The 26,849-nt window shown below is 37.4% G+C and overlaps 11 protein-coding genes and 1 pseudogene across 15 annotated transcripts; 3 read left to right on the forward strand and 9 right to left on the reverse strand.

Moving 5' to 3' along the window:
• The first annotated feature begins 2,347 nt into the window (after positions 1–2,347).
• Positions 2,348–5,081, forward strand: LOC104734937 (pentatricopeptide repeat-containing protein At5g09450, mitochondrial). 4 transcript variants are annotated; one of them, XM_019234973.2, is made up of 4 exons: positions 3,055–3,307; positions 3,382–3,676; positions 3,837–3,954; positions 4,030–5,081. In XM_019234973.2, exons 1-4 carry the CDS (start codon positions 3,270–3,272, stop codon positions 4,737–4,739), a joined length of 1,161 nt encoding a protein of 386 aa, XP_019090518.1. In that variant the 5' UTR covers positions 3,055–3,269; the 3' UTR covers positions 4,740–5,081. The 4 variants fall into 4 exon arrangements, with proteins under 4 accessions (XP_010452937.1, XP_019090517.1, XP_019090518.1 ...); XM_087481081.1 differs by having other exon boundaries at positions 3,418–3,676; XM_010454635.2 differs by having other exon boundaries at positions 2,348–3,307; positions 3,837–5,081.
• On the forward strand, positions 2,422–2,964 carry LOC104734936 (uncharacterized). The gene has a single exon (XM_010454634.3). It carries the CDS (start codon positions 2,422–2,424, stop codon positions 2,764–2,766), a length of 345 nt encoding a protein of 114 aa, XP_010452936.3. The 3' UTR covers positions 2,767–2,964.
• A 2-nt stretch (positions 5,082–5,083) lies between the features above and the next one.
• LOC104734938 (transcription factor bHLH143 pseudogene) lies at positions 5,084–8,461 on the reverse strand (annotated as a pseudogene). Its single transcript, XR_015577854.1, has 4 exons — positions 8,123–8,461; positions 7,292–7,857; positions 7,013–7,192; positions 5,084–6,853 (listed from the first exon to the last, which is right to left on the reverse strand). The product of XR_015577854.1 is annotated as a transcription factor bHLH143 pseudogene (transcript).
• A 2,015-nt stretch (positions 8,462–10,476) lies between these two features.
• LOC104734939 (mitochondrial uncoupling protein 6) lies at positions 10,477–12,284 on the reverse strand. Its single transcript, XM_010454637.3, has 2 exons — positions 11,488–12,284; positions 10,477–11,259 (listed from the first exon to the last, which is right to left on the reverse strand). Exons 1-2 carry the CDS (start codon positions 11,915–11,917, stop codon positions 10,673–10,675), a joined length of 1,017 nt encoding a protein of 338 aa, XP_010452939.1. The 5' UTR covers positions 11,918–12,284; the 3' UTR covers positions 10,477–10,672.
• A 94-nt stretch (positions 12,285–12,378) lies between these two features.
• LOC104734940 (uncharacterized) lies at positions 12,379–13,192 on the reverse strand. Its single transcript, XM_010454638.3, has one exon. It carries the CDS (start codon positions 13,084–13,086, stop codon positions 12,661–12,663), a length of 426 nt encoding a protein of 141 aa, XP_010452940.1. The 5' UTR covers positions 13,087–13,192; the 3' UTR covers positions 12,379–12,660.
• Positions 13,193–13,622: 430 nt separating this feature from the next.
• On the reverse strand, positions 13,623–15,202 carry LOC104734941 (small ribosomal subunit protein uS19z). Its single transcript, XM_010454639.2, has 4 exons — positions 14,619–15,202; positions 14,368–14,516; positions 14,204–14,261; positions 13,623–14,048 (listed from the first exon to the last, which is right to left on the reverse strand). Exons 1-4 carry the CDS (start codon positions 14,619–14,621, stop codon positions 13,800–13,802), a joined length of 459 nt encoding a protein of 152 aa, XP_010452941.1. The 5' UTR covers positions 14,622–15,202; the 3' UTR covers positions 13,623–13,799.
• Positions 15,203–15,210: 8 nt separating this feature from the next.
• Positions 15,211–16,346, reverse strand: LOC104734943 (small ribosomal subunit protein uS19y-like). Its single transcript, XM_010454640.3, has 4 exons — positions 16,180–16,346; positions 15,943–16,085; positions 15,786–15,843; positions 15,211–15,617 (listed from the first exon to the last, which is right to left on the reverse strand). The coding sequence occupies exons 1-4, from the start codon at positions 16,180–16,182 to the stop codon at positions 15,369–15,371; spliced, it is 453 nt and encodes a 150-aa protein (XP_010452942.1). The 5' UTR covers positions 16,183–16,346; the 3' UTR covers positions 15,211–15,368.
• Positions 16,347–16,910: 564 nt separating this feature from the next.
• Positions 16,911–18,412, reverse strand: LOC104734944 (small ribosomal subunit protein uS19x). Its single transcript, XM_010454641.3, has 4 exons — positions 17,969–18,412; positions 17,710–17,858; positions 17,537–17,594; positions 16,911–17,360 (listed from the first exon to the last, which is right to left on the reverse strand). The coding sequence occupies exons 1-4, from the start codon at positions 17,969–17,971 to the stop codon at positions 17,112–17,114; spliced, it is 459 nt and encodes a 152-aa protein (XP_010452943.1). The 5' UTR covers positions 17,972–18,412; the 3' UTR covers positions 16,911–17,111.
• Positions 18,413–18,537: 125 nt separating this feature from the next.
• On the reverse strand, positions 18,538–19,535 carry LOC104734945 (uncharacterized). The gene has a single exon (XM_010454642.3). The coding sequence runs from the start codon at positions 19,288–19,290 to the stop codon at positions 18,805–18,807; it is 486 nt and encodes a 161-aa protein (XP_010452944.1). The 5' UTR covers positions 19,291–19,535; the 3' UTR covers positions 18,538–18,804.
• A 554-nt stretch (positions 19,536–20,089) lies between these two features.
• On the reverse strand, positions 20,090–21,615 carry LOC104734946 (uncharacterized). Its single transcript, XM_010454644.3, has one exon. The coding sequence runs from the start codon at positions 21,419–21,421 to the stop codon at positions 20,402–20,404; it is 1,020 nt and encodes a 339-aa protein (XP_010452946.1). The 5' UTR covers positions 21,422–21,615; the 3' UTR covers positions 20,090–20,401.
• A 645-nt stretch (positions 21,616–22,260) lies between these two features.
• Positions 22,261–23,526, reverse strand: LOC104734947 (uncharacterized). The gene has a single exon (XM_010454645.3). It carries the CDS (start codon positions 23,462–23,464, stop codon positions 22,520–22,522), a length of 945 nt encoding a protein of 314 aa, XP_010452947.1. The 5' UTR covers positions 23,465–23,526; the 3' UTR covers positions 22,261–22,519.
• Positions 23,527–23,703: 177 nt separating this feature from the next.
• LOC104734948 (guanosine nucleotide diphosphate dissociation inhibitor At5g09550-like) lies at positions 23,704–26,819 on the forward strand. Its single transcript, XM_010454646.3, has 12 exons — positions 23,704–24,032; positions 24,396–24,542; positions 24,626–24,733; positions 24,828–25,000; positions 25,088–25,199; positions 25,277–25,357; positions 25,466–25,528; positions 25,673–25,774; positions 25,858–25,982; positions 26,099–26,309; positions 26,393–26,467; positions 26,558–26,819. The coding sequence occupies exons 1-12, from the start codon at positions 23,946–23,948 to the stop codon at positions 26,609–26,611; spliced, it is 1,338 nt and encodes a 445-aa protein (XP_010452948.1). The 5' UTR covers positions 23,704–23,945; the 3' UTR covers positions 26,612–26,819.
• The last annotated feature ends 30 nt before the right edge of the window (positions 26,820–26,849 follow it).

Below are 26,849 nucleotides of genomic sequence, written 5' to 3' on the forward strand. Positions count from 1 at the left end.
GAGTGAAAGCAGTAAGCTATCAATGAAGTCGCTCCAATAAAAGTTTTTATTGGAGATATAAGTTACACCTACAACTATTTATATTCTTTCAATATGGTCTCATGCTTTAAGAGCTTGGTTTGGTAAGTAACACTGAACCTCATCAAAAAATCACCTAGGACTATAGCGTCCAACTTCATTCGCATCCAAAGTCCAATGTTGTCCAGTCTATCTCGTGATTCTTTGCAGATACTCACTCCCCTTAACTGCAAACATCTTGCAATGCCTTCACATCAGATCATTGAACTCAAATGATTAGTGTTTTTTTTTTGGGTTTTCTTTTACTTTGGTAGACTCTATACTTTTTGTTTTTGATAAAATATGACGAAATGTTTACGATCAATATATGATGCAAAATCAAACTGAAGAACTTTTTTTTTTTGGGTGCAAAAATCAAACTGAAGATAAGTCTTTGATTTCCTTTGTGACACAAGAATGATAGGTTTTAATTAATAAACAGTAAATGACAAACATTGTACCTTTTGATCCAAATGATTCAATAAAAAGATAAAAATAAGTAAGGATTTCGATATCAAATCTAAAAACTCCGAAGGCCGAATACTACTGATAATTTTCAGCATAAAAAGTTACAGCCCCATGATAGCAACTCCCCATATGATTTGTGTTTGTAGCACTTACCAAGAACAAAAATTTAATATTCTCATGCATTTTGTTATACATACTAATAATGAATTAGAGAGCCTGATTAGTTTAGTCATCTACATTCTTCTTGACATACTGTCAAGCTGTAAGTTTACCACACAAAAAAAATGTAGCAAACGACACCGTAAACTCACTCGAACACAGAAGACCTTTTATACGTTATAAACTAAGGGGGTGTTATTCAACACTGTATTTTAAAGGAATCTGATGTATTTCCATTAAAATTTGTTGTTATTGGATTATGTATTTATTTAATGGATTTTAGAATACGATTAAAAATTTTGTTATTTAATGTCCATCTGATTTGGTGTCATTTTAGATTTTAATGGATTTCATTCAGAAAATATGAACAAACACAACCGTAAAAATTTCTCAAGTATTTCAATCTCTTTCTCTTTCTTCAAAAGTGATTCAGCAGATTAATTAAAGAAGATGTCCTTCCACATGCGTTCCTTCACCGGCGGTTCCCGTTCGTGACTGGTTATTGCTTCTTAGTCAAGATCTGTTTGATGGCCTCCTCTCCCGTTCGTTCACCGCCATCAGAGCCTCCTTCTCCGCCGACTCCACTTGACCTTCCTTCGATCCTCAAGTCTGCTCCCTCTTCGGTTTCTCTTATTCTCTGCAGTCGCCGTCCTCTTCCTTTCGTCTAGCGAGCCCTAGCTGTGACGGCTTCCCATCGGTGATTTTAGCAGATCCACCTAACTTCTCCCTCATTATTGTTGCAAACCAACGTAACGTATTGTGTATTAACAGTATAATTAATTTTTTTTTTACCTTGGTTTTTGCTTTTTGTTTAAGAACACAATTATGGGTAATTTATTTTATTTACCTAAGAATAATAATAAAGTCCACTAGTAATGACTTTCAAATCCATTAGTAATCCCTTTCAAATCCACTGTTAATGACAACAAATCAACGTTAAATGCATTAGAAAACCATTGAATTTTAAAATCCATAGGTAACTAAAATCAATTAAAATGCTTTCTCCAATAACACCCCCTAAAGCTCCGTTTTTTATATTTGCGCATGTAATTTTTTTAGACGATGAGCAGAAAATGCTATACACAACATTTTTTTTAATTATACCACTCTATGAAAAAAAAAATTAAAAGAGTGAAACAGTTTCCTACAAAACCAAATTTTGGAACAGTAAAATTAGGTTTAAAAATCTTTTTAAACAAGGGAAAGAAATCTTTAAAAGAAAAAGAAATTAGAACTATAATAAACCTCATATAAAAAAAAAAGCAGACTTCTCCAAATAATCGACCGTTACAGGAGAAAATAAAAAATTTTCTTGTGAAATTAATTTTTGTCTTTAAATAAAGCTCTTCTCACACAAGAGAAGAAAAAAAGAACTATTATCACAACGGCCATATTCTTTAATTTACAACCACGTACGGTCGTGATTCAATGTGCCGTTGTCGCCGTAGTTAAAGGGACGAATCCAACCGCGTTGTCTTTACCCTGTCCCCACTTCACAGTTTCACACTTTGCGTCTAAAAAAGAAAAAATCTACAACCGTCCGATCTCACTCGTTTTCTCTTTTCTTAAATCAACGCTACAGATTTAACGCGTTCCTAAACAGCGTACCCCCTATTTTTTCAACTCTATATAAAGAAGGTTAAAGCCGTAGTCTTCTTCACCCAGTCAGCAAGCAGCGAAACAACAAATTCAAATCTCTCTCTCTCTCTCTCTCTCTCTCTCTTAAAAACAATCGCAATGTCGATCTCCAGAAGTACCATAGTTGTATTGGTCGTGGCGACACTCCTGATCTCTTCCGTGGTGGCTGCTCAGTCTCCTGCTCCAGCTCCATCCAGCGGCGGAGGAAGACGTAATATTATCTCTCCATCTTCGTCCAAAACACCGACTCCTAAATCATCCGCATTGCCGCCTCAAGCTGAATCTCCTTCAATCGATACTTCAGCACTCAGTCCGTCTTCCATCTCTGATTCGCCGTCAGAAGCTCCTGCTCCAGCATTGGGCAGCAACGCCGCTTCCAACAGATACACAGTTTTTGGTGCATCCGTCGCTGTTTTCCTATGCGCTGTCGTTTTGTCTATCTAAGCTGGCTCTCGCTCAATCCGATGAATCCATCCAGCATTATTTCTTTCTTCATTATTTTTTTTTATTTTATTTTTTCTACTTTCTCGATCCGGTCTTGGATTTTGGTTTACTCAGTAGCACTCTTTTTGTTACTTATTTCGAGTTTACATCGTTGTATTCTACTCTTTATCATCAATATATCATAATTTTTTTTACTAATTATTTCAAAAATTAAGCTTGAATTAAACTGAGGGAAGTTGTTCAAAATTTTCAACAAGTGAAAGTAACAGCTCATCTCTTCGAATTGCCTAAATCGCTGGTGTCGGCGGTTGTTTTTAGTCGCCGTGCCGTGTGTAAGTAATGATGAATACGATGATGATGACCATTGTTGTTTATCTTGGAGCTAATGGGCCGAATCTCATTGGCCCATTAAATAATCAGTTTCTCCAGGTGAGTTAAGTGATCGTTTTTAGATATTTTTTTTTTTGGTCGTCGTCGTCACTCACACGAACTAGGAAGAATCCATGGCGGCGACTCGCTCGCTCTTCCATTCTCTTAGATGGTGAGTCTCTTTGTTTCTCACTGATTTCATTTTTTTCCCCGTTCTTTCCTGTTCTTATTATGATTTGAATGTAGTCGATTGACGAATAACAATGGTGTTGTCGGCGGAAGCAATTTCATTCGCAACACCGGATTCTCGAAGTCGTACAATGCTGACGCAGCGATCGGAGGCTCCCTTGTCGATGAATCTTTCGAATCGGAGGAGAAAGACGATCTAAGGAGCCGGATTTTCAGATTGAGGCTTCCGAAACGAAGCGCGACTACTGTTCTCGAGAAATGGGTAGGTGAAGGGAATCAGATTACAGTCAATGAACTTCGAGACATCTCCAAAGAGCTTCGGAGAACTCGCCGTTACAAACACGCTCTTGAGGTACCCAAACTTCGATACTTTCGAAATTTATTGGAATTCGTGGCTTCTAGTTTCTAGATTGATTGCTTCATGTCATTGCCGTGAAATTTTGCATTGAGAAGTGAGTAGTTTATGCACGAAAATCGCATTGCTATAGTTTATTCAAGTATTATGAACACAGGTTACAGAGTGGATGGTTCACCATGAAGAAATTAAGATCTCATATGCTGATTACGCCTCCCGCATTGATCTGATTTCGAAAGTTTTCGGGATCGATGCAGCTGAACGCTACTTTGAAGGTTTGCATATAGATTCAAAGACAGCTGAAACATATACTTCTCTCCTTCATGCTTATGCTGGCCTCAAACATACAGAACGAGCCGAGGCCTTGTTCAGGAGAATCATAGAGACCGATGGTCTCAGTTTCGGTGCTATCACATACAACGAGATGATGACTTTATACATGTCAGTTGGACAAGTTGAGAAAGTACCTGAGGTTATCCAAGTGCTCAAGGGCAAAAACGTTTCTCCGGACATTTTTACTTACAACCTGTGGCTAAGTTCATGTGCTGCAACTTTCAACATTGATGAGCTCAGAAAGATTCTCGAAGAGATGAGGCGTGATGCTAGTTCCAGTGAAGGTTGGGTTCGATATATAGATCTTACTAGCATCTACGTAAACAGTAGTAGACTAACTAATGCTGAGTCTACCACACCCGTCGAAGCTGAGACATCTATTTCGCAAAGAGAATGGGTCACATATGACTTCCTTATGATTCTGCACACTGGATTAGGAAACAAGGGTATGATAGATCAGATTTGGAAGTCTCTGAGAAACACTAACCAGAAATTGAGCAGCAGAAGCTACATTTGTGTTCTTTCTTCTTATCTAATGCTTGGTCATTTAAGAGAAGCCGGGGAAGTTATTGATCAGTGGAAGGAGTCTAAGACGACAGAGTTTGATGCTTCTGCTTGCTCGAGGATTTTCAATGCTTTTCAAGATGTCGGGTTAGAGGAAAAAGCCAGCGACTTTCACTTGCTCTTGGTTCAGAAGAAATGCAGCTTGGAAAATGAGGTCTCATAAGATTGGAGTCTCTGAGGAATAAGTTGTGAAATTTTTAAGCTCTTGGCAAGAATCAGATCAAGCTCATCATCAGTCATCATTTAGGGTGGATGAATAAAATAGAGGATCCTTCTCTACACTGTGATTTTTTCTTGTCTTTTGTTCTTTACGTTGGAGGTCATGAAACTCGTCGATTTCTTCACCAGAAGATTTTGCTTACGAATTTTTGTTAAAATAGAGGCAAGTCTTTTTGTATGTTGTTTAATAACAAGTGTAGCATATTCGTAAGTGTGTGTGCCTCTTTTATTTGTTTTTAGTGTAGAAACAATATGATATTTTGAAAGCTAAAACAAATTACTAGCATGTAAGAAGCCTTGTTGCATTATTAACACTCTTATAAGTTTATTATATACATGAACATGATATACAAACATGTTTAGACCCACGAGAGAAACAACAGAAGCAAATAACACAAACACATTATAGTAGTACAAGTCCCTTGAAGAGCTAAAGAGCCAGAGATTTTGAAAAGAACAAAAAAAATGACATGATATGGGACTGATAGCAACAGAAGAGTAATAATGAGATAAAAGAGAGTGGGGACATGAATTTTTACCTAATGAAAGTGAGAAGATTTCAATTTTCACAAGTCACAACCACCCCAAAAAAAAACTTTCAGTTTTGCCTTTTTGAATTTTCTTCATCCACACCCACCACCAGCACCATCACAGAGATATTATTACCCAGGAGGAAAAACAAAAGATAATTATTAACGATCAATGAGCACCACCAAGACTTTGCTTTTTTGCCTTCTTTCACTTTTCTTCCACTCCAAGCACAGAAGAAAGTGACCTTTTTTTGTTCTTTGTTTTTTTAGAGAGAGCATGCCATATCCAAAAGTAAACCACTATTGATCCAGCTAGATGAACAGTGGATACGGTCCCACTAGGGTCACCAGGCGTGTTCTAATTGTTTCAAACCCACGTTAATGAAATTGAGAGAATCTCTACATCAGTCCTTTACCTCATTGATTATCTTTTGTCCCTTGTCTTCTCTTTAACCAACCAAACATGCTTATCAATAAGACCAAAAGGGGTCTTAAGGTTATTCACCAATGGTTGTTTAAACCCTTTGATGAGTTGTTTAAGTTTCGCTTCAGCAACTTGAGGTAATCAATGGCTTCGTCCAGTAGTAAAAGAGCTTCTTTTCCCTTTGCCCCTGGAACTACGCTCTCGAGGATTCTCAGAGCAGTGTGAATCTTGTCTTTTCTTGACTGCTCGTCACTTAGACCAGAACCCGTTTCTTGTTTGCTTGACGTGTTGGATTCAGGAAGCATTTTATCTGATAAGCCTTTGGCTTTAGTGAAACTCTTGGTGGTGACCACAAGGGATGGTGATGAGTCTCTGGATGAATGGTCCAGTAGTTTCTGCCTTTTACAAAGTGGACCATCAACACTGCTTTCAGTTTCATCCAGTTCTTCTCTTGTTTTATAGCACGCTTGTTGTTCAACTGGGAATGGAGAGTGACCAGTGCTCATCACCTCATCATCACTCTCCCAATCATCATTGTCGTCTTCATCCGAATACAGCAGCGCGTTGATTTCCTCAGTGTCTTCGTGCATCTCTGACTCTTCTTCGCCGTTAACATGATCTTCATGGAGCAATATATTTTCTGGACTGGCATGATCTTTGCTGAACCCTTTCTGGAGAATGTTCCCTCGCTCTGCATCCATAGAAGAAGGAAACCGCAGAGGAAATCCACATTGTAACAAACAAGTCTGATTCCCTGACTGATCGAATACTAGAAATCTTTTCCGAGAAGACTTGAGTGTTGCCCCCTCTGGAGCAGCAGCGTAGCTAGATCGCCCGTTCAAACATGAAACTTGTTTTCCACCAGACTGCTGACCATAACTTGGCAGCAAGGCCTGGAACGGTGGCTGCAAATAGCACAACTGACGCTCAGCTGCATATACTTTACCGAGTTCCGGAAAAGGGATTCCAGGACGGGAAGACTCAGTAGCTGTGTCCTGGACGCAAGCTTGAGGATTTAAGCCTAATGGCAACCATTTCTGCTGCCTAGTATCAAGAGGCATGCTCTTGCAGTTTAAGCCAAGGAAACTTTACAGGAATACAATACTGCACGAAAAAAAGTAAAGGGAAAAAATTAGTTTACATGGTTATGACTATAAACGAGATAGATACTATTTAAAACCCAACTCAAGAATAGCTATAGCCACAAACAGAATCAACATTATAAGTAAAAGTATAGAAAAGGGAAAGATTCAGTTAGCATACCTTATTGTGGAAGCTCTTGCTCAAATGTGTAATGAACGCACTGCTTCTTGATTCTTTCTTGAAACAATTGTATAAGAAAGTAGAGACAAAACGAAAAATAAAGGCCAGCTCCAAAAATACAAACACAAACTCAGAAACCAACTACGTCACTGGTTTGAGTATATGTCTAAAGTATTCAGCCTGAAAGTGGAACACAGACACAATAGTGTTAGAAACAAGACTATGAATGGTGAAGAGTGACAGAAGAGCATAAATAACATTTTTAATTCAGGAACAAACCTGACAATTATCCATCGGTTGAAAGCAAGCAATAACCCTCACTACAATTGTTGGTTTGTTGGAATCACCGTTGTTCTCGTACTTCAATGTTCGAAATCTTGTCTGACCAGCTGATTGACTTACCATCACTTTTCCAAACTCTTGAATTTAAAACTAGTACAGTTTGCTCCACAGAACAGAGCAAGCTTACCAAAAAGACAGATTTCTTGAAGTAAAAAGAGAAAAGTATAGATCTTTGAGAAGGAAAGAGTATTTAGCTTTAAAGGGTTTAAGAGAATGGTTTAGCTGATCCTATACTGATCACAATGAAAAACGTAGAAACGTTGGGATCCCATTATTAAAGAGATTAGATAAGATTTATAGAAGAGGATTTGAAGATGGTTTTTTTTTTTTTTTTTGATAAGATAGAAAAGAAATTTACAGAATAACACGGCAATAGAGATTCAAGGGCACAACTTTACGGTACACAGTGAACCAACTCATTCTGTTTTTTTTTTCTCCTCTTATGCACTTTTTAGATTTGTAACAGTTTCACTGCTTTGTTGTAATCCAGCTGAGAGCAAAATCTGAGACAAAAAAAAAAAAGAGTGGGAACCATCTCATCAAAAAGAAACCAGATATTATCATAACAATTAAAACTATTGCAGCATTGAACAATTACATATTCTGGGAACATCACTTTTCATTATATGCGTCAGTTGAATCAAAATTTTCTTCTAGATTCCTAATTTTTACACCAAAATTTTCCCAAGTAACAAAAAAGAAAGAAAGAAAGAAAGAAACAGAGAGACAAACAAAAGGATGATTAAATTGATTCCCATATTAGCTTACCGATAGGAGGAAGCAAATAGATCCAGAGAGAGTGAGTGTAGAGACTTTAGAAGACGAATCAAGCAAAACTCTAACGGATAAGAGGAGAGAAGAGAAAGCTCAAATCTTTACGAATATAAGGAATAAAAAGTGGGCGTGAAGACTGAAGCTTTTGATATTTCTGCTTTATACATGTTCTTATTTCTTTGTGACAATTTTACCCTTCCCAAACACTTTATTTTTACCGTCAATAATGATGGCCCAATGGGATTACAAGGGAAAAGAAAAAAAAAAAAAAAAACAGTTCACATCAACGATGCATGTATGATTAGATTTTTTTGGTTTTTGTCAATGACCCAATCAATAAGCCTTAGATTTTAGTTTTTGATCCAACTATTTAGATAACAATTTCGTTTTCTTCAGTTAAAAGCTAAACCGGATTACACTTTTAGCATGAGTTTGAGTTCATGTATCAATAAAATAATACTACAGTATATCTTCTTGTGTTACATTAAATTTTACAATAGATTTTACATTTAATTTGGTTGAATTTTAAATTTTCATTTAGAACTTTCATATTAAGATAATATGATAGTTTTAATTGATAGGAGTAATGGTGTTTGTCAAGTTCAACCACTATATATATATATATATATATATATATATATGTCTAAATCCGATTTCAAGTTTGAGGGAGGCAATGGGACGACTCATCCGGACGAGGGAACGTGTCTATATGTAATTATGCTGGTATATAATGGCAAACCCTCACGATCCATAATTGATCATTTCAAGCCATAATAAGTTATACTAAATTTAAGTAATAGTACAAACGTGATAATTTCAAAGTTGTTTGTTAAAGTAAAACCCGTATGTTCGTCTTCTTTTTACCATTTTTTTTCTTTTTGTTTTTTTGGGCAAACGTTTCTTCTTTTTAATCATGAGCCAAATAGTGGAAGTGAGTATTTAACCTTTGTTTGGTAGTTTCCTTTAATTATTAACTTTTCTTTTTTATAGGTGCGTGGGTTTAGGGATGATTTGGAACATCTTCGATGACACGAGACAAATTGAACTACATACATACATCGTAAACATTGTTGTTAACTTTTCTTTGACTAGTTTAGAAGCTATGTATAGCTAGCTAATGAAACACCATTCTTTACGTAGCTAAACTAAAACGATTATTGTAACATAATATTTTAAAAGACAATTGTAACGTGATATTTTAATAAGTGATTGGTGTGAAAAATGTTGGACCATTCACCAAATTCCATGATCATAGGAGTAAAGAAGAAAAAGAATAAAGAGTCAAATTTGGTGAAAGAAAAAAGAGCAAAAAAAAAAGGTTAAAAGAAAAAGAGATGCAAGTGAATGATTAAAGAAATGCACGGGGAATTAGTAAGTGCTTAATTGCCTTGACGACTTATTTTTTTTTTTTTTTTTTTTTTTTTTTTTTTGCTTTTTGGAATATTTTTTCTTTTCCTAAAGGTTTTGAATCTTTTTTCTTTTGTTTGATGTGAAATAAAATGAAAATAGTAGTTACCGTGTGAGACCAGTGGACCCAAATGCTTACTATGTACTACATTATGATTTACAGTACTTCAGAAATCTTTATAATTATAGGAAACAATTATTATATGTTCTATTCCGAAACAATCACTATTTTATATTCCTGCCTTGCTTGTAATTTGTAAACATCCTCCATGATCACTAGTCTTCTCATTAATCAAAGTTTATAGCTATTAAAAAGAAAAAAAAAGAAAAAAATACAAGAGTTAGATGACTCCATAGAAATTTCAGTTCAGAATATTGAAACTGGGCTTTGGTTAGATACTTAGATGAGTGACCATACGAGATTGGGCATATTCATTCCCTTGGACTTCTTTTGCCCCATGTTCTCACTTTGCATAAACATCTCTCTTTTTTTCTTTATTTTTCTCAAGACATCATAAGCATAAGAAAAACAAACACCAAACCATTTAGGCATTTATGCCAACATATATGCAAGCAATTTATTAGATGTTTTTTTTTTTTTTTTTTTTTTCCACATAGATAGTAGTATTTGCTTTTCCTTCATATGGAGATAAATGATTTTTATTTTTTTTTGGGTGCAAATGGAGATAAATGATCTAACCAACAAAATTTTAGAACTGTTTAGTTAAACTGTTGACCATATTTTTTGAAACTTTTCACATGACTAACATCAGTTATCAGAGGCGATATTTGATAATTAACGTCAACCACACAAATAGAACATAGTACCCAAAAAATAAAAGAAGGAATATACCAAATGAAGGTCCCCAGCAAAAGCATATCCCCCAAAGCCAAGAGACTTGGACCGACGGACAAAGTTCCTTTGCTTCAATCACCATCAGTTACATGCTAACAAACTCGCTGATTATTTCTTTATATACACACAATACTGAAGGCCTATTAGCACAATCATAAATAAAACTTATTTATTTTTACAAAAGAACTCTAAATATATGAAATGATTTGAAACGTATAGACAACATAATTGAATATGGTCAAAATTAACTAATCGTCTCGTTTTAAAAAAACATTTATTAATCAAAATTTAACGTCCTTTAACACACCGCGAATTTGTTCCAAGGTAATGAACAAGATCATCGTGAACGGTCCTTGCCTCGTCACCGTCGGAACAAACCCTTTGTACAAAGCCATCGGTCCTTCTTCCGCCACCGTCTTCAACGCACAATCCAACGGTCCACCGTAATTCTCCTTATCCGCATTCATCATCCTCGTTTTCACAACGTCTATCGGATTCGAAGCCACCGCCGCTACAATCCCCGCAGCAAAACTTGCCGCCACGTGCGTTCCGATCCCTCCCGGCGTCCCACGGCCTCCGGCGATCAAGATCTCTTTGACGTGATCATACGTGGCGAGCTGAGAAGCCGTCACGATCATCGCACGGTTCACGGTCAACCACGAGCCACGCCATAAGCTTGAGACGCCTTCCTGCCTTACGATCCGTTCGAGCGCGTCCACAACGCTCTTGTAGTTTCTGCGACGGTTTAACGGCAAACCTCCGTCAGCTTGCATTCTCACCATCGCCACGTCAGCAGGATTCCCGACGGCGGATCCAATGGCTCCGGCGATGAGTCCAGCTGTGATCTTGGTGACCAATGGGAAATTACCTGTGAGGGGATCGGTCTAGTTAATTCGTACGTAAGTATATGGAAAAATTCGAACCAAAGCAAACCGGACTGTTTAATTAGGATCGAAACCGAACCAAAATTTGGTTATAATTCCATGGTTTTTATTATTTTAACCCAAAAACAGAGAACTGTAACCGATTTTAGTGTAATCGAACCGAACCAAACCGAATAAAAACCAAATTTGTTTTAAGACTATATTATCATTACCGGTGAGTCGATCAGTCCACCTTCGTTTAAGAAAGTCGTATATACCCATACGCGTGGCGGAGTAAAGCATCTGACGGAGGACGGTGGCTGAGACGCCGGAGAAGAGAGCGGAGGGTCCTTCGTTTTTGACAATGTGGGCTCCAACGGCGAAAGGGGTCGTGACGGAACGCGTGAAAGAAGACCGCGCGTGAATGGATGAATTAGGTAATAAGGAGATGCTGCCGATGAGAGAGTCAAGAGCGAAAACGGGTTGGTAAGGTTTAACGGGAAGGTTATGATCAAGATTAAGAATAGGGTTAGGGTTTTGGTCGTGGGGGAAAGAGTGTTCGCCTTGGAGCTGCATACGGACTTTGATGAGGTCTAATGGGTGAGTCAGAGCTCCGGCGATGATTGCAGCGATGCCACCTTCAAGAAATGGTTTGAACCCCATTGATGTGTTACCGGAGGATCAGTATTTGATAATAAGGAGATTGTTATGATTAATGAGAAATGAAATCAAAGAAGAGAGGTTGGAGAGAATCTAGATTTTTGTAAGAAAATATTTGGAGAGGAGAAATAGAAGTTGGACAAGTTGGAAATGGAAGAAGACAAAAGACATGGGAAGAAAATAATGCAACGAGTTGAGTTTGTGTATTAGTCCTGAATTACGGGTTTCCAGCTTTTGCACAAGGTTTCTTTTGTTTTGTCTTGATGCACGCCTTGTCATAATGTCATCGTAGACAAGAATATTTGACGCTGGCTATCGAGGAATAAAGCAATACGTATCTAAAAGACTCATTATGATCGATCTTTTTGATGTTTAGGACGAACGTCTCCTATACAATTTATATAGGTGTGAGGTGTAGAAAAACGATGTGACGAGTTAATTGACACATTACATTACAACCTTAATAATTTAATTATATCTTATATAACTTTACTTGTTCAATGTAAGTACCACAAAGAGACATACATGTTACAAGAGAGAATCAGTATAAGACTATATCAAGAAGCGTACGTTAGAGACTCCAAACATGACATGAAACTCTAATACATAAACTACTCTCTCATCGTTGATTACTTATTAAACACAAACGAAACTCATGTTATTGCATAGTACTTATACATACATAACTATTAATCAAGAGGAAGAGTATTATTCAGCAACCCTTCTTACATTCTTCATCCATTGATCTATGGCTTCTTGTTCGAACCGCTAACCTCTTCAACAGTTGACGTAGGTTTTGTCTTTTCAGTATTTGGATAACCACCACTATTTCCAGGAAAAGGAAAGCTCGGAATCCATGACGGAAATTCAAATTTTGGCCCTTCTGGCTCCTCTGGTTCCTCAGGCTCTTCAGGCTTCTCAGGAACCTCTGGCTCTTCCGGAATCTCTGGTTCTTCTGGAATCTCTGGCTCTTCTGGCAACGGCAACTCATGCTCTTCTGGAATCTCCGGCTCGTCAGGCTCTTTATATTCTGGAATCATTGTGACATCTTTGTGCACCAGAGAGTGACTTACTCTAGCAGCAAAACTAGGCATAGCAAACAAGAGGGCCGACGAAATAAAGACAAGGAAGAAGACCGAAGATACGAGAATAGGAAGGCGAACATTAATCATAGTGATATTCTTGAATGAAGACAACCTTAGAAAGAAGAGTTAAGTAATTTTGTGAGTGAAGATAGTTTGTGTTGTGGAATTGTATAGAGAGAATGGTTTCTTAAATAATATTGAGATGTGAGAGCTCTTACAATTAATGTAGATATCATAAGAGTCAGAAAATTTGGTGAGAAGATCTCAATGCACGATTATGAATGAGATGTTAGTCTTCAACAAACTCACCTATATTTATGAATGAGATGTTAGTCTTCTATGTATAATTAGTTTTTCGAACTTAATTTATACGTGTTTCAAAGAAAACTTACAATTAGCACCTATATACATAACCCCTTCTTAGCTAGTGTTTCAAATTATTTTTTAAAGCAGCAAAAAATAGTCCATTTAGTTTTGAAAGCAGATTACCTAACTGATCCACTCTTGATCATTGTCATTATATTCAATTACTGGTACATTTACGTATGATTTATCATGTAGCCTTTGAAGTAAAAGTTTTACTTATAACTTGGGATATAATACTACTCATTATGTAAAATATATAAGGATCAAAATCAAGTTCAAAATTGTAACTCAAGTCTCATAAAGAAAGTCACCAAGAAAAGTAATAACGATAATAAAAGAAAAGTTCAAAGACGAAAAGAAACAACATCATAGGAAAGATTTAGATAAGCAAAACAAAAGAAATGGTAGAAACAACATGAAGTCTTGTAATGGCTTCACTTGAGAGGGATAAACCTAGAGGAGTGTGTAGCACCGTGACCGGGCCTTCCGTGCGAAACCGGTTTGTAAGTGATTGAGAATTCCGCAAGGTAATGTCCAATCATCTCCGGCTTGATCTCGATTTGGTTAAAAGTTTTTCCGTTGTAAACACCGATGATGCTTCCAATCATCTCAGGCATAATCACCATGTTCCTTAGATGTGTTTTCACTACTTCTGGCTTCTCACCGGCTGGTGCCTCTAGTTTCTAGTTTAAAGTAAAACAGAGTGTTGTTATAATAATCGAACCCAACCAAAAGGCAGACCCTATAACTAAATTATAATAATGTCGGGAGATTACAGATTAATAACAAATGTGACACAATAACAACACACATATAGTTTGCAAAGTTGGAGTTTTACCGCTTTGCGCAATTTCTTGATGAGAGCCATAGGCTTCGCTGCCAATCCTCTTTTCATCCTACAAATTGATCAACATAAGGCATAATAAGCAAAACCAAATCATATAGAACCAAATACATATAATATACCAAAATTGAGACAAGTGTTTTTGGTGGGATCAAAACCTTCTTCGGATACGGGAAGGGAAGAGCTCGACAAGCTCATCAATGGGCATGTCAAGAAGAGCATCGAGATCGACTCCTTTGAAGGAAAACTTTTTGAACGTTCTCTTTTTCGCAAGAGCAGCTGCGGGAGCATCTGATTCGACTTCAGCCTACGGATTCCGACAAAAAACTTTAAGACCACCACGATGATGTAAAAAAACTAACAATCGAATTATTAAGGTTTTAGAGAGATGGAGATTTGAGAAACTAACCATTGTTCTTGGTTCGAGAAGCTCTAAACGTGACTGCTGCTAGGTTTTGCTATGGAGATACGACAAGAGACCTAATAAATTGACACCCTATTTATACTTATAGATCCTACACTGTTTCTGTTTAAGGAAACTTCAATAAAAATTTCCCAAATACTAAATTATTGAGTTTCTAATATATAATATGAATGTATATTTTGCTTTCCATATATAATACACAAACTTCTATATTTTTTTCCTGTAACAAAGTGCAATATGTGACAACCTTTAAAGCATATATCCAAAAATTAATAAAAACTTAAATGTAAAAAGAAGAATTTAGGATAAAACTGGTGATAGAGATCAAACTTTGCCATGTATTATCTTAAAACCTCAAGAAATCATATCTATATAGGAATAGTTATACATATTCCTAATTTTTGTCGAATTTTCTTCTATTTGTAAGTAGGGTCATTATGTTACTTTTTATTTTTCATTATTCATTACTGCTTAGTCATATACTTAGAATCTACATACCTTGGGAAATAAGGTTACAACCATCTGCAATACAGAAAAAAAATAACTAAGCCATAAACAGAGCAAAATGTATGAGATATATAAAAAAGAATGCTCTGTATTATTTAAACGCATGAACTAGAGTTTAAACAAAATCTAAAGGAGAAAACAGAAAAGCAGAGACAAAAGTTCTAAAGAAAAAGAAACGAAAGACAGGAGCATAACACCGACGACTCTGTAATAAGAGCTTTGATCTTTTCACTTGAGAGGGATAAACCTGGAGGAATTGGTAGCACCAACACCAGGCCTACCGTGCTTAACCGGCTTATATGAGATTGAGAACTCAGCCAAGTAATGTCCAATCATCTCCGGTTTGATTTCGACTTGGTTAAAGGTCTTTCCGTTGTAAACACCGATGATGCTTCCAATCATTTCAGGGACAATGACCATGTTCCTTAGGTGGGTTCTCACTGCTGCTGGCTTCTCACCTGCTGGTGCTTCAATTTTCTACTCAAAACAGAGAAATAGTCACAAATCTTTAGTGGTTGCCGAAAAAAATGTATAGAGAGGGCATGTATAAGAGAAGATACTTTCTAGGGCATGGTTGAATCAAAGGTTTGGACTCTTATTGATCAAGATATAGATCTAGGAACTATTGATAGGAGAGTTTAATACCGCTTTGCGCAATTTCTTGATCAAAGCCATAGGCTTCCTCGTCAATCCTCTTGAGAACCTATATGAAGAGAATTTACAAAAACAAAACTGATCAGTCAGAGAAACCAAGAGATGATCTACGAAATCGAGACATAGCTTAATAAAGACTCTTTATAACCTTCTACGAATACGGGAAGGGAAGAGCTTGACAAGATCATCGGTAGACATGTCGAGAAGAGCATCAAGATCGACTCCTCTGAATGAGAACTTTTTGAACGTTCTCTTTTTCACGATTCCAGCCGCAGCAACCTCTGGATCCGCCTAAATACATTACCATTACGAGAAAATTACAAACAAGATGTCGGAAAATCTAATAACGAGTATATGATAGAGAGACAGAGATCGAAGAACTAACCATTGTTTGTATGGATTTGTTGGAAAACCTTAAAAACTTCACGGAACCTGATCAGCTCAAACAATGTCTGCGCAAACGACAAACAACTTAACTTAAGCATCAAATATATACCTGGGCTAACCCTAGAAACATTTATTTGTTGTTTGGTCCATGTACTCTTTTAATTTTTTCATCCGAGTCCATATCTTTGGAAAATAAGATCTGAAAAAGCTGTTATCTCGGATTTGGTGAGTGAAGCTCGGATTTGCCGTTGGTTGAATGAATCTACCAAATACTTCATTAGTATAGAAAGAGAAAGCATTCGAATCCAGATACAACACACCTAGAATTCTGCAATTTGACTTGGTTTTCATATCAATATGTAACAGACAATCATTATCTATTTCTGAAATCCTCAAAGTGAGTCCAATTGTGCTATAAACGTGTTTGCATCAATATTATAACACAGTAGATGAATACTACTGTCCCTCTGTATGGCTAACCTAGTGGTTGCTGTGATACCATCTTGCTCCAGGCTCTAATCTCCATCAGAGACAACGGGTTTCCAGAGGATCAGAAAGCTCTATGCTCCTCACATCGACCGTCTTGCTCCGTGTAGACAAGACGGTCGAAACAGATCAGATATATTCTCTGAATAATCCGACCTTTGCCAATCAATAGTAAAATTACTCCACCTCAAAGCATATGATGTAGTAAATCTATATCTGAACTAGTCATTGCCGATAGTAGAATTTCCAAAAAAAGTTTCCGAGTCTTCTTCTTTAACTGAAAACAAGAGTTTGAGCACAATCTAAAGAAGAGAGAATTGTAGCGGAGTAGCCAAACAGAGAAGTACAGACAAAATGGTCCAGAAAACAGACATATAAAGGACCCTATAATTGCATAACGAGAGCTAAGGAAACAATATCACAACAACAGACACTGAAAGGTCTTCACTTGAGAGGGATGAACCTGGAGGAGTGGGTAGCACCAACACCAGGCCTACCGTGCTTGACAGGCTTGTATGAGATGGAGAACTCAGCAAGGTAATGTCCAATCATCTCAGGCTTGATCTCAACTTGGTTGAATGTCTTTCCATTGTACACACCGATGATGCTTCCAATCATTTCAGGCACAATGATCATGTTCCTCAAGTGGGTTCTCACTGGTTCTGGCTTCTCACCAGCTGGTGCCTCTCTTTTCTGATCAAGCAAAACAAAAAAAAAGCAGTAATCTTTAGCGGTGGAACCAATTTGGTCACATAGAACAAACACCACAACTGGGTACCTCACAACGCAGAATCAGAATCTATAAACTTAGAACAGTATTGATTCAACACAGATCTAATCAGGAAATGAGAGAAATGAGGGAAATTTACCGCCTTGCGGAGTTTCTTAATCAAAGCCATAGGCTTTCTCGTCAACCCTCTAGAGAACCTAAACAAGAGAATCGTACAACGGAATCAATTAGTCATAAGACTCAGAACACAAGAGACGATTCTACAAATATCCAAAAAGACTTCATCTTCTGGTTCAAAAGAAAAGACCTAACCTTCTGCGAATACGGGCAGGGAAGAGCTTAACAAGATCATCAGTGGACATGTCGAGAAGAGCATCGAGGTCAACTCCTCTGAAGGCGAACTTCTTGAACGTTCTCTTCTTCGGCACTCCCGCCGCTGCAACCTCTGGTTCGACATCAGCCTACACAGTTCCAAGGAGAGAGAAATTACAAACCACGGTTGGTTTTGAGGGGGATGTGATAGTAGGAGAAGTAGTAGATTCAGAGAGATGTTATAGATAGGGGAACTTACCATTGTTGAATCTCGGCGAAAGATAAGGTGAATAAACCCTGATTCTGTGGTGTGGTCTGCTTGCGTTTTCCAAAATGAAGAGCGAAAAGAGAAGGGTTGCCTATATCGGCGGATCCAAATATATACGACGATCTCTCTCTCGGCTAAAAAACCCTAGAAATTAAAGTTCCATTGTTCATTGAATTTTAGTTGACTAATTCATTTGTTAGTTTCATTTGTTAATTTATTTCATTTGTTAATTTCATTTACTGGTTTTTTTTTAAATCGAATTATACATTATAATTTGATTTCAAATTAGATTATGAAAAAAAATATATATATATGTTAACTAGTCTACAAGGGTCCAGTCTACCCTCAAAAATGTTTGTGAAATCGAATTATGATGCTACCGCGATAGTCGATAATTACAACGTTTTAAAAAGCTTACATTAATTCAAATTGTTTGGTATTATTTTTCTAGTATATGTATTTATCGGTTGTTCTATAAGATCGATGAGTTGAGTGAGACACCGGTCTTCTGCTTTCCAAAAAAATACTTTGGTACTTAGATAGGTAATGAGAGGAGATTATTAACACAATCCACAATAAAAGTATATTTAAATTATAAGATATACAACAAGCTGGTAATCAAGCATTACAAGTTTACAACTGCATAATCGAATACAAGTGAGGGTGTATAACAAACAATAACTCAACAAGGGTAAGGATGAGCTAAGATAAGCTAATCTCTGTAAAAGTGTAGATAGACAAACAATTGATAGACAATTTTAGAAACTGGACTGAGCCCCAAAGTAGTTGGGCCTTCTTTTTCTTCTGATATAATTTAATTAATGGGCTTAATGAGATCCAGGAAACTTTGGCATTGTAAACGCCGGCACTTTGGCTTCTTCAGGATTTGGCAATTCCGGCAACTTCGGAGCTTCAAACTTTGGAACTTCAGGCAACTTTGGCAACTCAGGCATATGAATCTCCGGCATCTTCGGAAATTCTGGTTTTTGAATCTCTGAAAACTTGGGCAATTCAGGCATCTTCGGTAGCTCGGGTTTCTGAATCTCCGGTAGCTCAGGCTTGGGAAACTCTGGTAGCTTAGGCAGCTCAGGTTTTGGGATCTCCGGGATCTTAGGCAACTCAGGCTTTGGGAATTCGGGTAACTTTGGCATCTCCGGTTTAGGTAGTTCCGGCAATTTCGGTATCACCGGTAGTTTAGGATCTTCCAATAACCGGCGAGCTCCGACAGATGCCGGAACAGAGAGCAATGCAATAAGACATATGATCAGAAATGGTGAAAGAAGAGAAGCTGAGAGACTCTTCTTCAATGCCATAAGTATTGTGTCCTTGACAAGTTTTTCTTTTTTTTTTGGTTCTCTTTCTTCTTTTGCTTTGTGGTATTGTTTCTGATGAATTTTGATCTTTGATTGAAATGGCTATTTAAAGGTGTCTTGAGGAAGATGAGAGATCGAGTTTGGTGAGAAAAAACATACACAGAGTTTGAATAAAGAATAGTTCGTTTAACTTCTCTATCTGTATATCTATATCGTCACTTTCAATATAGTTGAAGTTTAGGTTGCAGACTTGTAGTGTTTACGTGTTCATGTGTTTTGGTTTTACGTATTAAAGAATCTTCGTGAGAAAGCATGTTACGAAAGGTCTACACTTCATACATTTTTTAAAAAAATTTGGTTAATCTTAAGCTAAAAAACCAAACTTTTACAAAGGGTAAAGGGAGAGACATATTACAGAGCATTGGAGCAGAGTAAGAGAGCGATCAAACAGAGAGCAATAGAGAAAAAAAAAGGAAGTAGAATCTTTGGCTAATAAGAGATAGTATTAGATTGCCGTCTCTGAAATTTCACAGCACCACATAAGTTCCAAAACTAATAGCACCAAAGTTAACTTCAAAATGAAACTTTAGCACATAAGTTCCGTAGTTACAAATTTCATTTATACAACGCAAATCTATCACTATCAATTTAACAATTAGTAATGATTGATGAAATAATTCGTACTCCCTACATTGTTGTACATGTCTTCTTCTTTTTCTTATGTTTGGACATTTGATATTTATAGACAATCTTGAACTCGTAGTATTCATGTGTAACCATTTGAACAAACACACAAGTATTAAATAAGTAACATAATCCATTAAAAAAAGTATATCAAATCAAATACATCGAAATTTGTATGATACATACAAATACAAACAGAATACAAGTATAAGAGTATAAACTTTATCCAAAACAGATAGAGAGCAGAGAACTATGACTATGAGACCAAATCATAAAAAATTCGGTTCACTAGGAAACGATGTGGACAGACACAGGTGGGAGACATCTCTGCAAAATGACAAACAATAGAAGGGTAATACGATAATTTAAGATCGTGGAATGGGCTTGATAGTAGTTGGGCCTTCTTCTGGTTCAATAACGCTTAAGCTTAAGCAGTACCGGGAACTTTTGGGAATTCCGGCAACTTGGGAAGTTCAGGCATCTTGGGTAGCTCAGGTTTTGGAATCTCGGGCATTTTGGGAAGTTCAGGTTTCGCAATCTCTGGAACCTTTGGTAGTTCAGGCTTTGGAATCTCTGGTAACTTCGGCAACTCCGGCTTTGGGATTTCTGGCACCTTAGGAGCCTCAGGCTTCTGAATCTCCGGCATCTTTGGTAGTTCCGGCTTCTGAATCTCTGGGAACTTGGGAAGCTCCGGCTTCTGAATCTCTGGCACCTTGGGTAACTCAGGCTTTGGAACCTCTGGCACCTTCGGCAACTCCGGTTTTTGAATTTCTGGCACCTTAGGCAGCTCCGGCTTCTGAATCTCTGGCATTTTAGGTAGCTCAGGCTTTGGAACTTCCGGCACCTTAGGCAACTCTGGCTTTTGAATCTGGGGCATCTTTGGTAGCTCAGGCTTCTGAATCTCTGGCACCTTTGGGACCTCAGGCTTCTGAATCTCCGGCATCTTAGGTAACTCAGGCTTTGGAACTTCAGGCATCTTTGGCAACTCTGGCTTTGGAACCTCTGGCACCTTAGGAGCTTCAGGCTTTTCAGTTTCCATCAACTTAGGCACCTCAGGCTTTGAACTCTCTGGAAGCTTGGGCAGTTCAGGCTTTGGAATCTCTGGAAACTTGGGCAACTCAGGCTTCTGAATCTCCGGTACCTTTGGGAGCTCAGGTTTCGGAATTTCTGGAAATTTGGGTAGTTCAGGCTTTGGAATCTCTGGCATCTTTGGTAGCTCAGGCTTTGGAAATTCAGGTAACTTTGGCATCTCTGGTTTAGGGAGCTCTGGAAACTTGGGAACTTCGAATTTAGGTAGCTCAGGCAATTTTGGTATCTCCGGTTGAGGATCCTCCAGTAACCGGCGAGCACCGACTGAAACCGGATCAGCTAGCAATGCGATAAGACATATGATCAGAAGTGGTGATGAGAAAAGAGCAGCAGAGATACTCTGCTTCATCGGTGCCATGTATGCGCTTGCTTGAGAACTTAAAGCTTTTTCTTCTTTTGCTTTCTAGTGTTTGTTGTTGGTTTGTGTTTGTGATGAGATGATTATGGTCTTTGATTCGAATGTGTATATATAGGTGTTTTGAGGTAGAAGAAAGATGGAGTTTGGTGGGAAAATTATGTACATAGCTTTTGAATATAATAAAGTTTGTTTAACCTCTCTATCTGTATATCTATTTTGTCGTTTTTCAGTTCTTGTTGAATTTTAGGTTTTAGTGATTACGTGTTCATGTTTTAGCTATATACGTAAAATGGCTTTTTAAATTTTGTAAAACTAGAAGATCCCAATTTTCAAAATAATATGAGGCACAAAATCATCAAAAAAAAAAAAAAAAAAAAATCAAGATGAGACTTGATCAGATTATAGAAGTGTTGAACTTCGAGATATTTGGATAATTGAATCATTGATTTTGGAATAAAAGCTCCAATGAATCAAAACTAGTTTCAAGACATAGATAACTTCGATGATTTGCAAGTATGAAACCATTAAAAAAATATAATGTTTAGGTTTTGGCCGGTAATCTACACAACGACTTGGATCGTTTTTTGGTTGTGTGTATGTTTGTTCTTTGTTATCAAAGTCATATATGTACAAAATGTATTATTTGTTATTGATCTTCAAAAACTTTTTACGAAAGAAAACTTAATTAAGAGGTTTCGGTAAACTTAACAAAGATTCCTTCAATAAAGTTAACTTGATCTCTTTTCTAAACAAAAATCTTATGCAGCAAAAACAAACTTGAGCAGATTACATGCTTTTTTAAAGTGTTCATTTGGTTCCACCATAGATGAGAGACATGATTCACAACCAACTCATGCATGCCTTCTTAAGTTATTGTAAGCACCTACAACCGGATTTTTTTGTTATTATGATACAGAGGATTACATACTGAAAGTCCATTTTTGCGCCAAAATACACCAAAATCTACATTGATCAGAAGAACAGCATTGTCTAACTATGGCATAAACATCAACAAGCGATACATAAACCTAATAGGGCTTAAGGGAACCACAAAACAAACTAAAGACAGAGAGAGAAACAGAACAAGCTTTACTTGGACTAAGCAGGCTTGAGTTCAACATGTGAAACATTTGCCTTCTTGTTTTTCCTTGCATCATCAGCATCATCATCAGAAATTTCTACAATGTCATCATCATCAGAAATTGTGACATATACATCATCGTCATCGTTTCTCGGAGGAGCCTCCATGCTTGGTTGCTGATTAGTAGATGATCCTTGCGCAGGGCAGACGAAGAGAGGTGCAATTGGCGACCAAGTCAAGGTTTTAGCATGATGATCTGGAATCCGTAATGGGAACACAGCACATGAACAAAAGTAAACGCCTTCGTCATTACTCTGCAGCGGTGGCGTTTGCGTTTTAACCGCAGCAAACGCTCTCCTACATTGCTGACACCTCAATGTACATTCCTCGTAACCCTTAGGGTACTCAAAAAGCGAGAAGCAGAACGGACAAGCGGTCCAAAAGCTCGTAGCCATAGGATTCTCCGAGGTCTCAGCTTGGCTCTGCAATGGCGAATCTTGAACGTCCTGTGTTTGACTATAGGGTTGACCAATTTGACTCATCTGCAACTCACGATCGTACATTGACTTCCTTGGAGGATCAGAGAGGACGGACCAAGCATCAGAGACCAGCTTAAGAGCTTGATCGGCGAAAGGGAGACGGTTGACATTGGGATTGAGGAGAAGAGCGAGTCTATGGTACTGAGTCGCGACATGTTCGGGGTTTCGAGTTAAGCGGCCGAGTCGGAGTACCGCGTACCAGTCCGTTAATTTGGAATCTCCGACTGTAGATTCTCCGGCGAGGAGAGTGTCGGAGATTGCGAGGATATAGTCCGCTACGTATGTTCGAGACGGGTCGGCTTTGCATGCGCGAATGGCAAATGTCTTTGCTCCATGAAAGTCACTTGAAGCCAAGAGCTTCTCCGATGTATCTAGCCACTGATCCGCCTCCGCTTCGTTATTATCGCCGCCGCCGCTTACCATATCTCCGTTACTCTTTTTTGCTCCTCTTTTTTTTTTTTTACAAAGTTATTTACTTTGCCAGTCGACCAAAAGGACTTTTGTTACATAAAAAGATTTATTTTGTCACTAAGGGTAATTTTGTCATTTAATTGAGGCCTTATTATGAAGGTATGGATTATGATAATCATTGTACAGTAATTAGGATAATACTTCACCCACCTTTTCGTCTAAATATAGCAAGTGTTTGTAACCATTTTTGTACATAGAAATTAGGAACCATGGCATTCAAATAATTTTCGCCTAACAATACGGTTTTGATAATTAATTAGCGTGAAGAATTGTCATGGGGTTAAACGGTAAGATCGGAAGCGGTGAAAGACTGTGTTAATAGCCACACATCTTCCTCTATTTCTTTTTCCTCCCTCACACTTATCTCTCACAAGAAAAAGATCTATTAGAGAGATCGATGAAGAGAACAGAGAGATAGAGATCGATTACAATAATGGATGAAGAGTATGATGTGATTGTTCTTGGGACTGGTCTCAAGGAGTGTATCCTTAGTGGCCTCCTCTCTGTCGATGGCCTCAAGGTTTTCTTCTTAATTTACCATTTTCTATCACTGTTGAATTTCAGATACGAGCTTGTTTTTGTGCATCACATCCAGATAAAGCTTTATTTTTACGTTTACTCATCCCTTTTGACTCTTGTAATATGGATATGGTATGCAATGCAAGATATGAATGGTATGTCAAAACACAATAGTAATTAAAAAATGACATATACTGATCCACTTAATTATAACGTTTTGACCTTTTGAACGAGTTTTGTTATAGATTCATAGATCATGAATGATGTAGTAATAAAAACACACATACAGAATGAGCTGGTTGATAAATATTATTAATATGCGAAATCATTAATGAGATAAAGTTTTGTTTTGGGATATAAATAGGTACTACATATGGACAGAAACGACTACTATGGAGGTAAATCAACCTCTCTTAACCTCACTCAGCTTTGGAAGCGTTTCAGGGGAAGTGATACTCCTCAAGAGAATCTCGGAGCTAGCAGAGAATACAATGTCGATATGATCCCAAAGGTACATTATCTATATAGTGCATGTTTATTTATATGTAATTTGAATCGATTATTAATGGTGAGCAACGGTTTATTGATCTGCAGTTTATAATGGCTAATGGACTCCTTGTTCAAACCCTAATCCACACCGATGTTACCAAGTATCTTAACTTTAAGGCCGTCGATGGTAGCTTCGTTTACAAGAAAGGCAAGGTAGTAATTTAAGTATAGTTTATCCTGGGGGGTTTTTTTTTTGTTAAAGGTAATTATACTCAAGAGCTTGATCATGTATTATATCCTGTGTCAGATTTACAAAGTCCCAGCCACTGATGTGGAAGCCCTGCAATCGCCATTGATGGGTCTTTTCGAGAAGCGACGTGTGAGGAAGTTCTTTATTTATGTGCAAGACTACGATGAGAAGGATCCTAAGTCTCACGAAGGACTTGACCTTAGCAAAGTCACTGCTAGAGAGATCATCTCGTACGTACAAACAATTTTCATCCATCTCAAGTCACTTCATTATAGTTTCTTGCGTTACAGGCTTTCTCTCTGTTTCTTTCCCAACAGGAAGTATGGACTTGAAGATGATACAATCGACTTCATAGGCCATGCCTTAGCGCTGCACAATGATGATGACTACTTGGATCAACCCGCCATTGATTTTGTTAAGAGAATCAAGGTAACTATTTTATTTTCTTCTTCAACAGACCAAAGGTTCTGAATTTAATGTCATTTTTGGTTTATTATCTGGTGAAGCTCTACGCGGAATCTTTGGCTCGATTCCAAGGAGGATCTCCTTACATTTATCCATTATACGGACTAGGAGAGTTGCCACAGGTTCTCATTCTCTCTATTCTCATAAGTCATGTAACATTTCACTTATCAGGTTCCTCTTTATTTACGACGTCCTGTTTCTCTGTCTTGAATATCTGATTACTATTTCAGGCTTTTGCGCGTTTAAGCGCTGTGTATGGTGGGACTTACATGCTCAACAAGCCTGAATGCAAGGTTATAAACTACCTATTATCTCTTATTTCTCTGTTTTATCTATTCGATAACTGGTCTAAATGTCTAATTTAGTATATAAATATGATATTTATTAGCATTTTACAGAAACTAAAACCCATGAATCTTTAACATTATCTCTAACAGGTAGAGTTTGATGATTCTGGAAAAGCTATTGGTGTCACTTCTGCAGGAGAAACTGCTAAATGCAAGAAAGTTGTCTGTGATCCTTCTTACTTATCTGACAAGGTAACAATATCACCAGCAGAAACTGGTTAGTTTTAGTACAGCTAGCCTAGCTACCTTCTAAAGACTGTTTCCTTGTCTTTCAGGTAAAGAAAGTGGGGAAAGTGACTCGAGCGGTATGCATAATGAGCCATCCTATTCCAGACGCCAATGATGCTCACTCGGTCCAAATCATTCTTCCTCAGAAGCAACTCGGTCGCAAATCAGACATGTAAGAAGTCGTAATCAAGAACACATTCAAGTTTATAGAGACATGGATCTCAATTCTTTCTACTTTGATATAGTTGATGTTAGATCTCTGAGTTTTTTTTTTTTGGGATTTTGCAGGTACTTGTTCTGTTGCTCATACGCTCACAATGTGGCACCAAAGGGCAAATACATAGCTTTTGTGTCAGCAGCAGCTGAAACTGACAATCCAGAGGAGGAGCTTAAACCTGGAATCGAATTGCTTGGACCTGTTGATGAGATCTTCTATCATTCTTATGACACATACGTTCCAACCAATAATCAAGAAGAAGATAACTGTTTCATCTCTGCGGTAAGAGAAAATATCAAAATACAAACATATAATCTAAGCAATGTGTTATATTTTCTGATGCTTCATGATTTTTTTCTTATCAGACTTATGATGCAACAACACATTTCGAGAGTACAGTTATGGATGTACTTGAGATGTACACCAAGATCACTGGAAAGGTATGACCTTAGTACTATGTTTCTTGTTTCACATGTAAACGCAACATTTTGAATACTGAGTTTAACTACTGACTTTTGTTGTTGTTGCAGACTCTTGATTTGTCTGTGGACTTGAGTGCTGCAAGTGCTGCTGCAGAAAATTAATAATTTTATTTTTCTTATTTCGCTGAGTGTTTCTTAAATTGCAAGCAAGTGATTGTTTCCTTTTCTATTGGATATTACAATACAGTTCAAAGCAACAGAAGTTTAAGTTTTTATTAATCTAATTTAAAACATTGGTTGATTTTGCTTTCATTTGTATATTTTTTTTTGGAGAAATACTTACCTTTCTAATCAAGTCTCTATTATGATATTTTTGTTACATTTTGTTTTTGTCCTTGAT

This window comes from Camelina sativa, chromosome 13, assembly GCF_030686135.1.
Source record: "Camelina sativa cultivar CO46 ecotype springtype chromosome 13, ASM3068613v1".
NCBI lineage: Eukaryota > Viridiplantae > Streptophyta > Magnoliopsida > Brassicales > Brassicaceae > Camelina > Camelina sativa.

Coding starts and splice junctions, on each gene's coding strand:
- LOC104734936 (XM_010454634.3), top strand. CDS start 2,422: ATGTCGATCTCCAGAAGTACCATAGTTGTATTGGTCGTGGCGACACTC.
- LOC104734937 (XM_010454635.2), top strand. CDS start 3,270: ATGGCGGCGACTCGCTCGCTCTTCCATTCTCTTAGATG. Junction 3,308..3,381: donor CTCTTCCATTCTCTTAGATG/GTGAGTCTCTTT, acceptor ATTTGAATGTAG/TCGATTGACGAATAACAATG. Junction 3,677..3,836: donor GTTACAAACACGCTCTTGAG/GTACCCAAACTT, acceptor TTATGAACACAG/GTTACAGAGTGGATGGTTCA.
- LOC104734939 (XM_010454637.3), bottom strand. CDS start 11,917: ATGGGGTTCAAACCATTTCTTGAAGGTGGCATCGCTGCAATCATCGCC. Junction 11,260..11,487: donor GTGGACTGATCGACTCACCG/GTAATGATAATA, acceptor ATCCCCTCACAG/GTAATTTCCCATTGGTCACC.
- LOC104734940 (XM_010454638.3), bottom strand. CDS start 13,086: ATGATTAATGTTCGCCTTCCTATTCTCGTATCTTCGGTCTTCTTCCTT.
- LOC104734941 (XM_010454639.2), bottom strand. Junction 14,262..14,367: donor CCTTCCCGTATCCGAAGAAG/GTTTTGATCCCA, acceptor ATCAATTTGTAG/GATGAAAAGAGGATTGGCAG. Junction 14,049..14,203: donor TCAAGAAATTGCGCAAAGCG/GTAAAACTCCAA, acceptor ACTTTAAACTAG/AAACTAGAGGCACCAGCCGG.
- LOC104734943 (XM_010454640.3), bottom strand. Junction 15,844..15,942: donor CCTTCCCGTATTCGTAGAAG/GTTATAAAGAGT, acceptor CTCTTCATATAG/GTTCTCAAGAGGATTGACGA. Junction 15,618..15,785: donor TCAAGAAATTGCGCAAAGCG/GTATTAAACTCT, acceptor TGTTTTGAGTAG/AAAATTGAAGCACCAGCAGG.
- LOC104734944 (XM_010454641.3), bottom strand. Junction 17,595..17,709: donor CCTGCCCGTATTCGCAGAAG/GTTAGGTCTTTT, acceptor TCTCTTGTTTAG/GTTCTCTAGAGGGTTGACGA. Junction 17,361..17,536: donor TTAAGAAACTCCGCAAGGCG/GTAAATTTCCCT, acceptor TTGCTTGATCAG/AAAAGAGAGGCACCAGCTGG.
- LOC104734945 (XM_010454642.3), bottom strand. CDS start 19,290: ATGGCATTGAAGAAGAGTCTCTCAGCTTCTCTTCTTTCACCATTTCTG.
- LOC104734946 (XM_010454644.3), bottom strand. CDS start 21,421: ATGGCACCGATGAAGCAGAGTATCTCTGCTGCTCTTTTCTCATCACCA.
- LOC104734947 (XM_010454645.3), bottom strand. CDS start 23,464: ATGGTAAGCGGCGGCGGCGATAATAACGAAGCGGAGGCGGATCAGTGG.
- LOC104734948 (XM_010454646.3), top strand. CDS start 23,946: ATGGATGAAGAGTATGATGTGATTGTTCTTGGGACTGGTCTCAAGGAG. Junction 25,529..25,672: donor TCAACAAGCCTGAATGCAAG/GTTATAAACTAC, acceptor TATCTCTAACAG/GTAGAGTTTGATGATTCTGG. Junction 26,468..26,557: donor ACACCAAGATCACTGGAAAG/GTATGACCTTAG, acceptor TTGTTGTTGCAG/ACTCTTGATTTGTCTGTGGA.